The following is a 17,345-nucleotide window of genomic DNA, read 5'->3' as shown; positions in this document are numbered from 1 at the left end:
CTAACATCTCTGCACTTCAGATCCCCACCCGCTCTGTCTGGCAAGATGAAGCTGGCTGCTCCAGTAAGGAATTGGTCTCACAGTCCTACTCTGCCTTACAGGGACGCATGAATCAGAGTTGGCTCAGTGGCAGTGGGTTTTAAACACACTTGTGGAATATACTTTCATTAGCTACTGCCATCAAATTGCTTCCAACTCATAGCGACCCTATGCGAGGTTTCTGAGGCTGTAATTCTTGGGAGAGCAGGCAACCTCGTCCCTCTCCCTTGGAGAGGCTGGTGAGTTTGGACTGCTGGCCTTGCTGTTGGTTAGCAGTTAACCGACTGGACAGACAGCACCACTAGGTCTCCTTGAAATCAGGTAGGTACTCTCCCCATTTTAAATATGGTGAAACTAAGGAATGGGAAACTTGCATCATTTACATGAGGTCAACTAGTTAATAAATGAAAAAAAATCTGGGCCTGATTAACCTTGTAGGCATGATAATTGTGAATTTTTCATTACTTAATGATACTTATGAATTTTCTCCTCTTAGTGAAAGAAATGATGTCTTAAGAGAAGCTGAAATCTTACACAAAGCTAGATTTAGTTACATTCTTCCAATTCTGGGAATATGCAATGAGCCTGAATTTTTGGGAATTGTTACTGAATACATGCCAAATGGATCATTAAATGAGCTTCTACATAGGGTAAGTAGCCTACCCTTTCAGTGACTATGAATACCATTTGTTTTTTCAGCTAGATGATAATTTTGTTTTACTTTGGGTAATATTATGTGGGATACAGATAGATAAATCAAGATGAAAATAATTGAAAAGAATCGCAGTGATAAAGTTTCACCTTTTGACATTGTGTGTATGTGTGTTACTAAAATTACTGTGGAGTCAGGCCCTGTATTCTCAGACATAGGTTACTGTCCTTGGGGTTTACACTGAATTCCGAAGTAGGAGAGAAAAAAAGATAAACTCTACACACGACACAATCCACTATTTGATAAACTAGACTGTATGACATGTTAAAGGCAATATGAGATAAATGTTAGATAGATCAGTCCATAAAATTCTGAAATAACAGAAAAAATGCCTCTGTCTTGAGTACCAGAAACATTCATTTTCCTAATACCCAGTGACATGCCTCACTTACACATTTTCTCAAGGTCCCAGTTACTGCGCTTTGATGGTGCATATATCAGTGAACCCATTTGGGGCCCTCATTCACAAAATGAATGTGTTTCTTTTGTTGTTGTTGTTGTTGTTTGAACTTACATTATTAATATCACCAATCTGTGGTTTCCCTCAAGAAAAAAAAGTAGGCATTTGCAACATTTTGTAAGAGTTGATTTAGTTAAAACCAGTAATATATTATTGCAAGATTGGATAATGTTACTGGGAGTCTAAATTACAATAAATCAGCGTACTCTGCAAGTGAGTGAGGTCAGAGTGGGTGTCCGGTCAGTCACACGTAGTGCAACTTCCTCTTTGCTTTAAGACACTTCCCATTGTGTTTGTGACACATAACCATCTAAAACAAGGATAGAGTAGGTAACTAGTGCCAGGCTATACAGTAAATATTAACAAGGCACATTTTCTGTTTTGAAAAATGAATACATGTAGGAATTCTGTTTTCTCACACCCCAGAGATACTTTAGCACCACAATATGGAACCCACTGGGAATTCTAGACAAGAATCTCTGATGGCACTGTGCGCTGAGCATTGGGCTGCCAACTGCAAGGTTGGCAGTTCAAACCCAACAGCCATCCCACTGGAGAAAGAAAATTGAGGCTGGCTGCTGTTGTAAAGATGTACTGTCTTGGAAATCCTAAGGAGCAACTCTACTTTATCTTAGAGAGGGTCATAGGGTCACTGTGAGTTGGAACAGACTTGATGGCAGTTGGGGTTTTTTGTGTTTGTTTTGGAAATTCTAGCACCTCCTCAAGGGGTCTTGGTAAATCCTACACAGAATCATAAAATGCAGTATGAAAAGCTTCCATCTAATGCCTTAACTGCAGAGACCTGGTAACTAAACTGCATAACCATCCAAAAAAGTTAACATTTTTTAAGATTATAGACCTGGTAACTAAACTGTATAACCATCCAAAAAAGTTAACATTTTTTAAGATTATTCACTTGCTCAAGAGGAAGGAGCTCTGGTACCCTGGGGGAAGTAATGTTCAACATGAGTATTTTCTTTTCTCTTTGCTTTACTGTAATTGTATTACTGAGAATAGGACTTATCATGAATCACTACTGCCCACCTCAGCACCATAAATGAAAAATATAAAACTAAGTATAAATTATATAATATTTTGTACCAGTCCCTGCTAGGAACTAGAAACTGATCTCTTTGCAGAAAAACTTTCCAAGAACAGTCTTTGTTTTTGTTTTTTATTAATTGTGATTTAATACATATATCATTCCATATTTCAATCACTATCAAGTAAAATTGTACAATTATTATTACAATCTGTTTCTGAACAGTCTTTTTCCACATGGATTCCTTGACTTTGTCTCCCACCACTGTACCCCGTGACCCCCAGTCAAGAACAGTCTTGAGCGTTCTATAGAATCATACTTTTTTCATAGCCTTTAGAAAAACTTACCCAGTGGCATGATGCCTGAAAATTCATTGTTTGATTTTTCTTCATAAATTTATTCTCCTGGGAAACAGTATTGCATTGTTTATATTTGGGACATTTATTTTAAGAAAGTGAAAATGGATGTCACTTAGAAGTACCAGGAATTAGAAAACATGCTAAGACAGATGTTCTTTTTCTTCCTCAAAGCCTAATTTTTCAAGATGGAATATAGGTACATTCCATTGTCAAACATATGGGATGATAATGCTTAATTAATAACTCAAAAATGGCCATAATTTCAATTGATAAAATGATGAGTATAACAAAAAATAACAGCTTATATTAATGGCAACTTTCAAATATGTATTTAGAATAAATGGGATTCTATACTAGATACATTATATATGTGTGCGTGTTTGCTTATAAATTATATAGCGCTAGCACAGCAGTTCTCAACATGTGGGTCGCGACCCCTTTGGGGATCGAACAACTCTTTCACAGGGGTCACCCAATTCATAACAGTATCAAAATCACAGTGATTAAGTAGCAACAAAAATAATTTTTGGTTGGGGGGTCACCACAACATGAGGAACTGTATTAAAGGATCGCAGCATTAGGAAGGTTGAGAACCACTGCTCTAGCACAAGGAAGATATGTGTGAGAATAGATACACAGATGCAAAATCATTGAAAGCTGTCGGTTGAAAGTTAAAATTTAACATCATTGTTTTCCATATTAGCCCATTTTTAGTTTGTTTTAATTTTTATTTTATGCTTTCTCTGGGATAAAAAAAAAGTTAACCAATGTCACTGAACAAGATGTATAGAAATTGTTAAATGATAACCTAATCTGTGTAAACTGTCACTGAAAACACAATAAAGTTTTGAGTTTGTTTTTGTTTTGTTTTCAAAAAAGAAATAGACTCAATACCATGCACCTACATTATTAATATAATCTAAAAGAAGCATCTACTGTGAGGTTACAATTATTTTTGCTAAAAAATGAGAAAGGATCAAAGGATATTGAAATAATGTCAACTTTGTGGTAAAACTGAGTATATGTTTTTACATTGGTCTGTATTATTTTTCTTTGTGGAGAGTTTCGTTTTCTAAGAGTGAAATGCAGTAAAGTGTGGCCATTGATGTGTGACTCTGTTTTCTGTTCATACACATAAAGACAACTGAGTATCCTGATGTTGCCTGGCCACTGCGATTCCGCATCCTGCATGAAATTGCACTGGGAGTGAATTACCTGCACAACATGGACCCTCCTCTACTACATCATGACCTGAAAACTCAAAATATCTTATTAGATAATGAATTTCATGTTAAGGTAATTCCTTTTTTCAGAAAAGAAAAAAAGGGTATCTCTGTTCTTGGGCTTAATAGTTTTAAAAAGACGTTTTGCTTATCTCCTCCATCTAACTGCTTTAACCTCTCCTTTTCTCCTAATTCCTATCTTCAGTGGCTCGGTTATTAAGACCGCGGTGGGGAAATGATGAAGCACTCTGCGAGTCGCTGTGAACACATCCAGTGGTTCCATAGAGAAAGAGACTGACACTCTGGTCTCATAGTGCTGCAGCCTGGGAAACCCTCCGCGGTGTTTTCCAGTGCCATGTGGGGCCACTGTAAGTCAGAAGCAACAAACGATAGAGACAGAGAAACTTGATACCACATGCAAAGTCATTATGTTTCTAAATCATTATAGTCAGGAATACCTTTTTTTTTTTTTTCAACTTCTGAATTTGAATTACATCCATACCTCACTCATTAACTTGGCTGGACTCCAATGACCAGATCATTATGGGGAAATCAGCATTATAAGAAGGTGAAGACAACCAAATCAGATCACAAGATGGAAGACAACTCCATAATCAATAACTGCCACATTGCATCTTTAAATAACTGCCAAGGCACTGAGAATCATGGCTGAGCCAAGTTGGCACATAAAGAGCACAGTCAGCATTACAAGCTCACCTTGCAACCTTGGCATCTCCTTCAGTATTCCATTCAGACACATAACATTAATATACAAGGTAGTCAGGTAGAAGATTGTTTTCACTGTTGTCATAAATGCAAAATGTCAGTCAACAAGATAGTTGGTAAGTGAGGAGTTAGGTACAGTATAGATTGACAAGAAGTTGCAAAGATAACATAAAAAGGTGCTGTGTCCTTCACCCACTTTCCCCCACTGCCATCAAGTCAATTTTGATACATAGTGATCCTGTATAGGGTCTCCAAGACTGTAAATATTTATAGAGCAGACAGCCTCATCTCTCTCTTGTAGAGCGGATGGTAAGTTTGAACCACCAACCTTGCAGTTAATAACCCAACTCTTAGGCCACAGTGCCACTGGGAGTCCTCTCCACAGTCCCCTAGTGGTTACATATTATAAAATTATAATACAGTGGCAAAACTGAGAATTTTATGTTGTTCAATGGGTGCGTGTTGTTCTTTGTTACTTCATCAGAAAATACGGTACTGTGTGTCACTGTAAAGATCTCCCATTGTGCTGCCCCATTATTGTCGCAGCTACTCCCGCCCTCATGTCATCACCAACCCCTGGGAACCTCTGACCAGTTTTCCCTATCTATAGTTTGTGACTTAGAGAATGTTATGTAAATAGAATAAAGGAGCATGTAATATTTTGAGATTGGTTTTGCTGGCTGCTGTGTCCTCGGCACATGCCATAAATAAACCAAAATCCAGACTACCCTTCGAGTTCATTCCTACGCACCGTGACCCTGTGTAGGGTTTCTCAGGCATAAATCTTTATAGGAGCAGACAGCCTCGTTTTTCTCCCTCAGAACACTGGTGATAGTCGACCATTGACCTAGTGGTTAGCAGCCCAACACTTAACCAGCAGCTTCACCAGAGCTTGAATGACTTACAGAAAAATTCCTTATGTATATGCTAAATGAATTAAGGCCCGATTAGCCTGATAGCTTTATATTATCACTGTTGACCTCTTAACTATATGAAGAGACCCGAAACAGTTTGTAGCAAGGTGGCATTAAAAGATAATGCCATTTCTCTATGAACTGTTTGAAGCCCCCTCATATAGGATAAAAGTCTAAGTAATAGAAAGTATCTCTAAAGCTTCTCCATTCCCATTTGCTCCTTCAGTACTATTCTCGTCTTACATAGGTCACGCCGGAGCACTGATGGCACCGTAGTTAAATGCTCAGCTGCTCACTCTACAGTCGGTGGTTCAGACCCACCGCTGTTCTGCAGGAAAAAGATGTGGGCCTCTGTTTCCAGAAAGACTGACAGCCTGGAGACCCTCAGGGCAGTTCTACACGATCCTACAGGGTCTCTGAGTTGGAATCCATTCTAACTGATTGCCTCTCGTCTGATATCTAAATACAATAAATGCCTCTAAAACATTGCTTCTCATCTGATATCTAAATACAATAAATGTACACAGAAACTTTTTGAATTTTTTTAGAGGGGAAAATTTTTAATTATTTACTCTTTTTTCTTACAGATTGCAGATTTTGGCTTATCAAAATGGCGCATGATGTCCCTGTCACAGTCACGAAGTAGCAAATCATCCCCCGAAGGAGGCACGATTATCTACATGCCACCTGAAAACTACGAACCGGGACAAAAGTCAAGGGCTAGTGTCAAGCATGATATATATAGGTATAGGATCTTGCCTTCCTTATTAATTGTGAGAACTACAACCAGAAATCTTAAGCTATAAAATAGAGGTTTTCTTCTCTCTCAAGTGTGTGAAGAATTAATTTGGTGAGCCCGTGGTTAATATTTCTCTGATGAATGATGTGCTATTTGTCCTATCCATTTATAACATAATATTCAAGGGTTTTGTTTGATCATATGTGACTTTGGAAACAATGGTTCTTAACATTTTTAATTTCTCATCTTAAACTTATCAGTCCTGACTTGTACACATCTTTTCAGAGAAATAAGCAAGCTATTAAACATATAAGGGAGATATCTATTAAAGAGATTTAATTATAATGAATCCTTGTATTTGGTAAGATCGTATTTTCATGTTTCAGATGTAGTAAGCATACTGTGGGTCTTGATGCTGGGTATTTGGCCAAGGTAAAGGAAGATGATCACTTGTAATGCTCCAGGGAAGGAATTGGGCATTCACTTATCTTGTTTAATATGATAAAAAAAATAAGACGCCCTCAGCCCTTTGGTTGATTCTGACTCAAGTGACCCTATAGGATAGAGACTGACTGCTGCCTAGGGTTTCCAAGGCTATAAATCTACTCAAGCAGACTGCCTCGTCTGTCTCCCAGTGGATTAGATGGTGGGTTTGAACTGCCGACATTTGGTTAGCTAGCCCAACACCTAACCCATGACACCACAAAATCAGGCATGCTACATCTACTGTGGACATGTTTTCATAGCCCTTTAAAGCAGCATTTCACTATCTGTAATAAGCACTTAACCTGAGAGCAAACAAAGATGCTTTTAGAAATGATACATTCCTACCAGAAAATTAATGTGAATAAGTAACTAGTGTAACTAGCAGGAAAAGCCTGTGTATGTGTTGGGGATAACTTGTTTTGTTTTGTTTTTAATCATTTTATTGGGGCTGGGGAAAACTGTTAAAACCCAAGTTGTCTGTACATTTAACACCATGCTCTCATTAGTTACTCCCTAGCATCAATGTGAAACAAAGTGATGTAGGAGCATTGTTATGTTAGTTGTCTATAATGACTCTATGCAGTATTTTACTACCTTATCACTTTGAAAAATGATATCGCCATAGTCAGATTTTCAAATTAGTGCTTTTTCAGTTTATTATGCTAAGTTACTTTATAGTATACAGTCTGTATGTTTTTTATTTAAACAGCTATGCAGTTATCACATGGGAAGTCTTATCCAGAAAACAGCCTTTTGAGGGTAAGTGTACTTTGACTCCTTACTCTAGGTAACATCATGTTGGGTGGCCACACAGAAGTATATACATAAAACTTGATCTTATTTTAAATCTTCTTACCACCTATTTTGTAGGAAACACACCACGGAAGCATTAATTTATCAATCAGATTAATGAGCAGAAATTTTTTACTTTTAATTTGCGTTCTAACAGTAATTAGGTCTGTGATCAATTACTAAATCTCTTTGACTCTTCCGTTTTTCAGCTGTTAATTGAGAACGCAGAATTACAACTGTCAAAATCTATTCACTTGTAAAACCCGTTATCTTTTAATTCTGTAATGTTCTTGTTCTTGTTTTTATTTGCGATCTGTATAGTTCAGCTTGCTGTCAAATAACCCAGCAATTCTTATCAACTTAAAAGTAAACATTTATTTCTAACTCACATACACTTGTTGCTCTGCTTCTTGGCTCTGCGAGGTTCTGCTTGGTTTTGCATTCTCACATAGAGCAGAGTAAACCTCATGGCTAAGCCCCAAAGTAGTAATGTGTGCATGTGTATGCCTCCCATACCAAACCAAAACCAAACTTGACTGCCATTGAGTGAATTTTGAGTCATGGTGACCCTGTAGGACAGGGTAGAACTACCTTGGTGAGTTTCCAAGACAGTAACCTTTGACAGAAGTGGAGAGCATCCTCAAATCTGCAGAGAACTGGCAGGTGGTTTCAAACTGCTGACCTTGTGGTAAGCAGCCCAACATGTAACCACCGTGCCACCAGGGCCCCTCCCATAGGAGGTAGGCCAATCATATAGGAACAGATAGGCCATACAGTCCTATTATAAGAAGGCAAGTATTAAATATATTATCACTAAGAAAATTAAGATTCCTTCATTTTCATTGGATTGATAAGGAATGCATCTAACTTGCTGGATCATAATATATTTCTAATGAAAGAAATATTTCTATTTTTCAGAAGTCACCAACCCTTTACAGATAATGTATAGTGTGTCACAGGGACACCGTCCCGACACTGGTGAAGAAAGCTTACCACTTGATATACCTCACCGCGCACTGATGATCTCTCTGATAGAAAGTGGATGGGCACAGAATCCAGATGAACGACCATCTTTCTTAAGTGAGTGTACAGTTTTAATATGAACCTTTTCAAACAAGTAGCTAATATACCACGAATAAAATAGTCCTTTGAAAATTATACAAGTTCAATAACCTCGCTCCAAGTTGTTTTTCTTTCCACTTTTGTTACTCTTGTTATTCATTGTATTTATAAAGTTGTACTTTCTTCTCCACCTGAATTGAAACTTAGATGTGAATAGAGCTCACATGATAGGAAGAATAATTCCATTGATATTTTAGCACGTATTTATTAAGCACCTACCATATGCTCAGCACTGGGCTGAGCATTGGATAGAGTCTTAAACAAGACCATCTTGGCCAATTCCTTCCCGGAGCTCACATTGTAGTGGGAAAGCCTGGCAGAAAATAAATCCCAGAGTCAAGATCGGGAGTGCTGTCAGGATTTAAGCAAGGTGATTGAGTAGTTAGGGAGGTGTGGAAAGGCCATTCATAGAACCAAACAGTTGAGCTGGGACTGGAAGCTTGAAAAGGAGCCAACCATTCGCGAGCTAGAGAAAGCCTTCCAGGCAGAGGAAACAGGGCAGAGTCCCTAAGGCTGGAAAAAGGAGCGAGCTTGGTATTTTCCAGGAACCAAGAGAAGGCCTATGTGGCTAGAATGTGGGGAGCAAGGAAGGAAATGATTTGACATGAGTTTAATGAGATGAGGAAGAGCCTGTGGTGTTAGTTGTCTATTCCAAGTACAATGAAAGCCATTAAAGAGTGTTTTGCCGGAAGTAGCATGATCTAAGATTAGGGGAATTAGGTTTTGGAGAAATAGCATGATTTAGGTTTAAGAGAAATTACTCTTGGTGCCTTGTGAAATACTGATTAGGGGGGACAAGGATGGAAACAAAGATTCCAACTAGGGAACTCTTCCTGGAGTTTTCTAATTAAGATGGTGAGATAGAACAAGTAAAATTAAGACATGTCAGAACTAGAAAAACAGAATATGAAAGCATATGGACATAAAAGAAAGGGAGAAATTGGGAACAATCAAGTCTGACTAGCATGTTGATACCACTTACTGAAAAGAAGAAAACAGAAGAATATGTTGAAAAGGGTAGAATGAGGAGCTTCATTGTGTAAATAGTAAATGTGAGCTATCTGTTGAATGTACAAGCGGAGATTCCTGGTAAATAATTGCTTGCATTCCAGCACGGACTCAAGAGCACTGTATTCTGGGTCCAAATTTGGGCACAGTCACTATTTCTTCATCTAAAAATATTGCTGCTGGGTACCATCAAGTCCCTTCCAGCCCGATAGGCTAAAGCAGAATTGCCTGAGAGGGTTTCCTAGACTTCAGGCTTTAGGAGAACTGATTGTCACGTCTTTTTGCCTATGGAATCAGCTAGTAGGTTTGAACTGCCAACCTGTTGGTTAGCACCCAAGCACTCTAGGGTTCCCTCATCTATAAATAAATATCCTAATAGTATTTTATCATAATTACTGTTTCTACAGTAATTTATTAATTTATTAATTGGTTGTTCCGTGGGGAGGTTAGGGTTCCAGGTACAAAATTGATGTCTTGGATGGTGTGTAGAACCAGAACTGGATGAGGTTACCTAAAAGAGAATATAGATACAAGATACAAAGTCCTGATTACAGCCCCGAGAATTCCAGCAGAAGCTGGTAAAGCAAAAAGAGTCAGCAAAAGATGAATATTTACATATATGTCATTATGTGAACATAGGCTTTCCTTTCTTTTAGGGTTGGTTGTACAGTAAATTTATGTTTAACTTTAGTTTTAATTGCCAAACTATTTCCCAAAGTGGGTGAATCGTTTTATAGTCTCAATGTATACGGTCTTATAGATTTATTTTGTCTCATTAGCACTGTATCGGAATTTCACTTTCTCTGAATCATTATCAATACTTGTGATTAATTTTTTTTAATTATTGGTATATTAGTGAGTATGAAGTGGTTTTAATTTATATTTCCCTAACAACTAATGATGTGAAACATCCTTTAGTGTGATTACTAGCTATTTGTATATCTTCTTTGGTAAAATAGCTATTCAAATATTTTGCCAATTCCCTAATTGGGTTACTTGTTTTATTACTGAATCATCAGATTCTTTACATTATTCTATAGTCAGGCCCTGCACTTATACTTGATTTGTGAATGTATTCTCCCAGTCTATGGCCTGTCTTTTTTTTTTTTTCTTAATCTTGTCTTTTGAGGCATAAAATTTTTTAATTTTTATGAAATCCGGTGTATGTTTTTTCTTTTATTTTTCCTGCTTTTGATATTTGATAAATTTAAAAACTGTTTTCTTAACTCATGGTCATGAAAAGATTCTTCTGTGTTTACTTCTAAAAGCTACCGTTTTAACTTATACATTTAAGTCACAGTTTATTTTAAGTTTATTTTTATGTATGGTGTTAATGAAGGGTTCAAATTCATCCGTTTGTGGAAATCCAATTTTCCTACCACCATCTGTTGTGAAAACTATCTTTTATTCCATTGAATGGCCTTGGCACCTTTGTCTAAAACCTACTGGCCATAATTGTAAGAGTTTCTATTTGGACTCTCATTGATCTATGGATCCTTAAGCTAGGTTTAAAGGCTCTTAAGAGAGTTCACAGGGGAAGAATTGGCACAGCCTTATCATTTCAGTGTTAACATAATATATTTTTCAAGTTTAGTGATTATAAGCAGTCCAAGCTCAAAAATGTGTTTTCATTTCCTGTATTTAGAATGTTTAATAGAACTTGAACCAATTCTGAGAACATTTGATGAGATAACGTTTCTGGAAGCTGTTATCCAACTAAAGAAAACAAAGGTAAATGGGCAAGTGATGTGTTGGAACTAGAACTTCACACAGTGTATTACAGCAGCCTTCTTTGTCCAGTGCACTTTAGGAGAAACACTGGAGGGGTGACTTCAGCAGACAGAGTGTGTTCTTCTCTCTCTCCTCGTTAGGGGCCCAGAAATCAGGATTTAGAGTCCTGGCTCCCGGGGAAAGCTTACTGTCTGACAGCTCTGGAGCAAGGGCCTCTTCTCTGAATTCCACTTCTGGTGCCATCTTTTTGAGATCTCTTGTGGCGTGGCATCTGTCTTCCACTTTTGCCGCTTGCTTGCTCAATATTTTTATCTCTCAAAAGAGATTGACTTAACTTGTTAAACAAAACCTGATAACTGTATATACTCATGTATAAGCCAAGTTTTCCACATTTTTTATGCAGTGTGTGTGGTAAAATTAGGTGCCCCGGCTGATATTCAGGTCGGCTTGTACTCTAGTATATATGGTACTTGTAAGACTTTCAAACTATATTTTAAAAAGAGAAAAAGATTGACTTAGCACTTGAGAGACTTAGATACACCCTACACTATAATACTGACTTTTGGGGGGTGGGGGTGGGGAGAGGTCTCCCCCGAGTTGAGTGAACATTCCTGGAGGTACTGCAATACCAGGTCTATGCATGGAGTCGATGGAGCATGCTGCTATTCCACCTCCCTGCTCCAAAAATCCATGTAATATATTGCTCATAGATAGAGGAAGACTTTATCAGACATTAAACTGATAAGAACAGACACTACACTTGATCTTAGTCAAAAGGCCAAAAAACAATAATACTGATTTAATAATACTTATCTAAAATGGGGTTATAATCTCAGGCATAGGGTTTAAGATTACAGTCCATATTTGTGGAGGACACATTTTTCTTCATCTAGTTTTTGTTTGTTTTTTAATCGCTATACTTTTCATTGAGGTAGGCTACAGTTTTGGAAAAAGAATTTATCAGAGACAATGAATATTATTTTTGTCACACACACACACACAAAAAAAGTTTCTATTTTATTCTAATGGCCATCTTCTGATTTCAAAGACCCTTCTAGGACTCTCATAGAGAAAATTAAAGTGTAATATGAGTAGTGAGTATTGATTGTATACAGTAAGTAATGTAACTCTTCAGAGATTTTTTTGAAATCTGCATTGCTCTCTGTAAGGATTGATATTTACTATAGAGATACAGCTTCTTATACATTTATTTAGTCTACTTGGACTTTTCTGGGATGTATCGCCACAGTAAACTGTAGGATTTCTATGAACAGTGAAGCCATATATATTTTCAGTTGTTCATATGTAGATTCATTCTCTCCCTCAAAGGCATCATCTATTACATAGACGAAAGAAACAGCTGACACAAATTACATGGTAACATTGTCTCGTGTACTTGAGCTCGATCTTGTAGGTCTAGGGTCACTATGAGTTGGAATCAACAGGACAACAGTGGGATGGCATTAATAAAGGTTTTCCTATTATCGGGCATTTTTTAAATGTCTGATTTTTTTAAATCTACCACAGACAAAGTGAACATAATTTCTCACTTCCCGGGTATCATTAAAATGTGTTTGTTATATGATCATGAAAATCATCAGATTAGTCAAACTCTTAGGTTGTGAGCAAGCATGATGGCAGTCCAGTCAGTCCTGAATCATAGCAACCCCCCTGTCGAGTAGAGTAGAGCTGTCCTGTAGGTGTTGCACGGCTGTAACTCTTTAAGGAACCAGACTGTCATAACTTTCCTGCAGAAGGGAAGCTGGGTTCCAACCCACCATCAATAACACCTGTGACTAAAAGATATTGTATCAATGCCCCTTGCTGTTTACTGGATCTGTTTAATAACCTTTGATTAAAAAGGGAAGTACTTGAAGGAAACCACTATCACTGACCAAAGTAAAAATTAGTAGTGGCAATATTAATGCCGGAGGTTTAGAAGCAACTGAAAAAAAAGGACATATTTTAGTGCTTTTTGATAATTTTTCTCTTTACCCTTTTAACCAAAGACCGTTTCTATAATTTATTTTTAATAAATCATTTTATTGGGGACTCTTAAAGCTCTTATAGCAATTCATACATCAGTTATATCAAGCACATTTGTATATAAGCTGCTGTCATTTTCAAAACATTTTCTTTCTACTTGAACCCTTGGTATCAGCTCCTCTTTTTCCCCCTCCCTTCTCACCCTCCGTCCCTCATGAACCCTTGAAAATAAATTATTTTATTTTCATATTTTACACTGTCCGCTGTCTCTGTTTCTGTTGTTCATATCTTACTTCTGAATGGGTACGTTCTTCCATAAACTTCCAGTTTCTCCATTTCTGAATGGATACAAAGGTTTTACTTTTCTTTTTTCAGTTCCTTTTCTCCTCTTCTGCCATTATAAAGTTTTTTCCCCTAGTCTACAGTCTCCACCATTAAGTTAAAGTATCCTCAATTAATTTAGAAGCCCTTTCCATTGATGTATGTCAGCAGTTCTCAACCTGTGGATTGCAACCCCTTTGGGGGTCGAACGACCCTTTCACAGGGGTTGCCCAATGTATAACAGTAGCAAAATGACAGGGATGAACTAGCAACGAAAATAGTTTTATGGTTGGGGGGATCAGCACAACATGAGGAACTGTATTAAAGGTTCACAGCCAATCTTACCCAAAGTACTTTACAAGTTCAATGCTATTCTGATTCAAATACCAACAACCTTCTTCAAAGAATTGGAAAAACTGATCAACAGTTTCCTATGGAAAGGGAAGAAGCCCAGAATTAGCAGAGAATTCCTCAAGAAGGAGAAAGTTGGAGGACTCGCCTTACCCGATTTTAATGCCTATTACACAGCTACAGTGGCCAAAACAGCGTGGAACTGGCACAATGACAGATACTCAGACCAGTGAAAAAGAATAGAAAGTCCAGGAATAAAACCATCAGCATATAGACAACTGATCTTCGACAAGGGTCCCCAAACCATCAAGTGGGAAGCAGATGCCCTTATTAACAAGTGGTGCTGCAAACAATGGATATCCACATGTAGAAAAATGAAATAAGACGTTTACCTCACCCCATGCGCAAGAATAAACTCAAGGAGAATCACAGACCTAGAAGTTAAATCCCAAACCATCAGGACCATCAAGGAAGGAATAGGGACAAACCTAAGAGCATTGGCCCAGGAAATTCATAGGCTCACTGCAATAGGGAAGGCTACACACACAGGTGAACTGGAAATCGACAAAAGGGATTTAATAAGAATAAAACACCTGTGCACATCGAAAGACTTCACCAAGAGGGTGACAAGACAACCCACAGACTGGGAGGGGATTTTTAGTAATGGCACATTGGACAAAGGGCTCATTACTAAAATCTATAACGCCCTCATGGCCTGCAAAAAGAGGAAAAGTTAACCCCCTAAGGAAGTAGGAAAAATAACTGAAAACTTTCACTAGGGAGAAGACCCAAAGCCAACAAGCATATGAGAAAGTGTTCCTGGTCATTAGCCATAAGAGAAATGCAAATTAAAACAACCATGAGATACCACCTAACCCCTGAGGCTAGCCCAGATCAGGAAATCAGAGAACAACAAGTGTTGGAGGGGCTGTGGTGATAGGAACCCTCCTCCACTGCTGGTGGTCGTGTAGATTTGTATAACCACTGTGGAGAGCAATCTTGAGATACTTAAAGAAAATGGAAATTGATCTACGTTATGACCCAGCCATCCCTCTACTGGGCATATACCCAGAGGAGGTAACAAATAAAACACAGCCAGTCATCTGCACTCCAATGTTTATTGCGGTGCAATTCACAATTGCAAAGACTTGGAAACAGCCTAAGTTCATGAAACATTTCATGGGAAGCGTTGGAAGGAATCATGTTAAGCAAGGTAAGCCAATCTCAAAAGGACAGGTAAAACATGAGTCCCCTCAGGTAAGTACATTTAGCATGGCAGGGATATAAGAATAGACACTTATCTCGCAAGTACATGGGTAGAAGCATAGGTAGTCAGTGGGGAGGGAAGACCACACCCAGGGAAGTGCATATGAGTCCAACATAAAGAAGAAAGGGGGAAGGATGAGGGAGAATTGGGTTGGGGAGAAAGTGAGATGATGACATGGGGGAACAGGGCAGTAATCCACCCAGGGGGAGAGTATTGGTTGTGTCCCCACAGAATTGGAATGTGCATACAGACCCCACCATGACGTGTCAAACCAGGAAGGCAATGTAACACATGGAGGAATCCATAGAAAGACTGGACTATATGCCCAACCCCAACCAGAACCAGCCTGACCACCACCATGGAAGGATGTGCCACTGAGAATGACAATAGACCCTCTGGTGTGGGAAAGGAACCGACCTACCATTCCCAGACGGAAGTGGAAGCAAATAAAGGGGGAGGAAGGGAGCGGAGCACACCCTGGCCCACCACAAGCCCTAAGGACAACAGCCTCGCTCAGAGCAGCCAGTGCACAGAGAGGATCGTATGGCCGGCCCCACTACTAGACATGTGGAGACACGGTGTGGGATGTGTGACCAAGCTGACCCCACCACACCGAGGCAAAACACTAAGGGCGTGCAACCGAACAGCAAGGGGAGCAGAACAAGGAAGTCCCCAGGGAGCATCAAAAATATACTTTGGGGCCAGGGCGTGGCACCCCATCAGACTAGACCAGAAAACACTCCTAAAGGTCAACAAACAGACCTTGATCTATTTATAGGCTTTTCTTTCTTTTTTTTTCTTCTTTCAGATTTTGTATGCCATTGGCTTTTTTGTTGTTGCTACTGTCATCACTTTTTCTGTCACTTTGTTGGGCACTGTCGAGATTTTATTATCTCTGCAGGTCTATCTATATAAGATAGACTGGATAAACAATGTGGAGAAGAAAACAATGGGACCAATGATTCTGGGGGACATGGGAGAGTGGGAGGTGGGGGAAGGGAAGTGGTGTTAACCAACCCAGGGACAAGGGAACAATGAGTGATTCAAAACCAGTGGTAATGATGGGGTGGGAGGTCTGGTAGGGAGTGATCAAGGGCAATTTAACCGAGAAATTACTGAAACCGAAATGAAGGCTGACCATGATGGTGGGACAAGAGGAAAGAGAAAGGAAATAGAGGAAAGAAGTAGGAGCCAAAGGGCATGCATAGAGGCCTAAATACAGGCATGTACATATGTAAATATATTTATATATGATCGGAGAAAATAGATCTATGTGCATATATTTATAGATTTAGCAGTAAGGTAGCAGATGGGCATTGGGCCTCCACTCACGTACTCCCTCAATACAAGAACACTTTGCTCAACTAAATGGACATTCCATGATACCCACCTTCCCGACACTATCACTAAAGACAAACATGTGCATAAGCAAATGTGGTGAAGAAAGCTGATGGTACTGAGCTATCAAAAGATATATTGCCTAGGGTCTTAAAGACTTGAATGTAAACAAGCACCCATCTAGCTGAGAAGCGACAGAGCCCACAGGGAAGAAGTACACCAGCCTGTGTGATCACAAGGTGTTGAAGGGATCAGGTAGCAGACACCAAAGAACAAACATCATCATTGTATGCTCATCTTCCCCATACAAACGCTGAAGACAAATGTGTGCATAAGTAAATGTGAAGAAGACTGATGGTGTCCGGCTATCGAGAAATATTGCATCTGAGGTGTTTAGGCTTGAAGGTAAACACGCAGTCATCTAGCCCAGAAGCAACAAAGCCCATACAGAAGAAACATACCAGCCTGTGTGATCACAAGGGGTCGAAGGGACCAGGTGTCAAGCACCAAAGAACCAAAAATCATATCGTGAATGAGGGTGAGTGTGGGGTAGGGTCCCAATGCCTATCTGTAGGCAACTGGACATCCCTTTGCAGAGGGGTAGCGGGGAAGAGACGAGTAGCTCGGGGTGCAGTGTAGCATCGATGAAACACACAACATTCCTCTCATTCTTAAATGCTTCCTCGACCCCACTATCATGAACCCAATTCTACCTTACAAACCTGGTTA

At 39.0% G+C, this 17,345-nt stretch overlaps 1 protein-coding gene and 1 non-coding gene across 2 annotated transcripts in view; one reads left to right on the top strand and one right to left on the bottom strand.

Annotated features, from left to right (window-relative positions):
* Window positions 1–544: 544 nt before the first annotated feature.
* RIPK2 (receptor interacting serine/threonine kinase 2) overlaps window positions 545–17,345 on the top strand; it is a 25,038-nt gene continuing 8,237 nt past the window's right edge. Inside the window, exons 1-6 of the mRNA XM_045285984.1 lie at window positions 545–689; window positions 3,753–3,908; window positions 6,063–6,220; window positions 7,410–7,459; window positions 8,411–8,572; window positions 11,268–11,353. Coding sequence (XP_045141919.1) covers window positions 654–689; window positions 3,753–3,908; window positions 6,063–6,220; window positions 7,410–7,459; window positions 8,411–8,572; window positions 11,268–11,353 — 648 coding nt within the window. The 5' untranslated portion in view covers window positions 545–653. The remainder of the gene's footprint in view (window positions 690–3,752; window positions 3,909–6,062; window positions 6,221–7,409; window positions 7,460–8,410; window positions 8,573–11,267; window positions 11,354–17,345) is intronic.
* On the bottom strand, window positions 11,950–12,143 carry LOC115869096. The gene has a single exon (XR_004045994.1). It is a non-coding gene; the product is annotated as a U2 spliceosomal RNA (small nuclear RNA).

Source organism: Echinops telfairi, unplaced genomic scaffold, assembly GCF_000313985.2.
Source record: "Echinops telfairi isolate 266 unplaced genomic scaffold, ASM31398v2 ScPeMD7_1;HRSCAF=3_0, whole genome shotgun sequence".
In the NCBI taxonomy this organism is placed as follows: Eukaryota; Metazoa; Chordata; class Mammalia; order Afrosoricida; family Tenrecidae; genus Echinops; species Echinops telfairi.
Note: the sequence above shows the minus strand (reverse complement) of the source record. Positions and strands in the feature narration are given on the sequence as shown.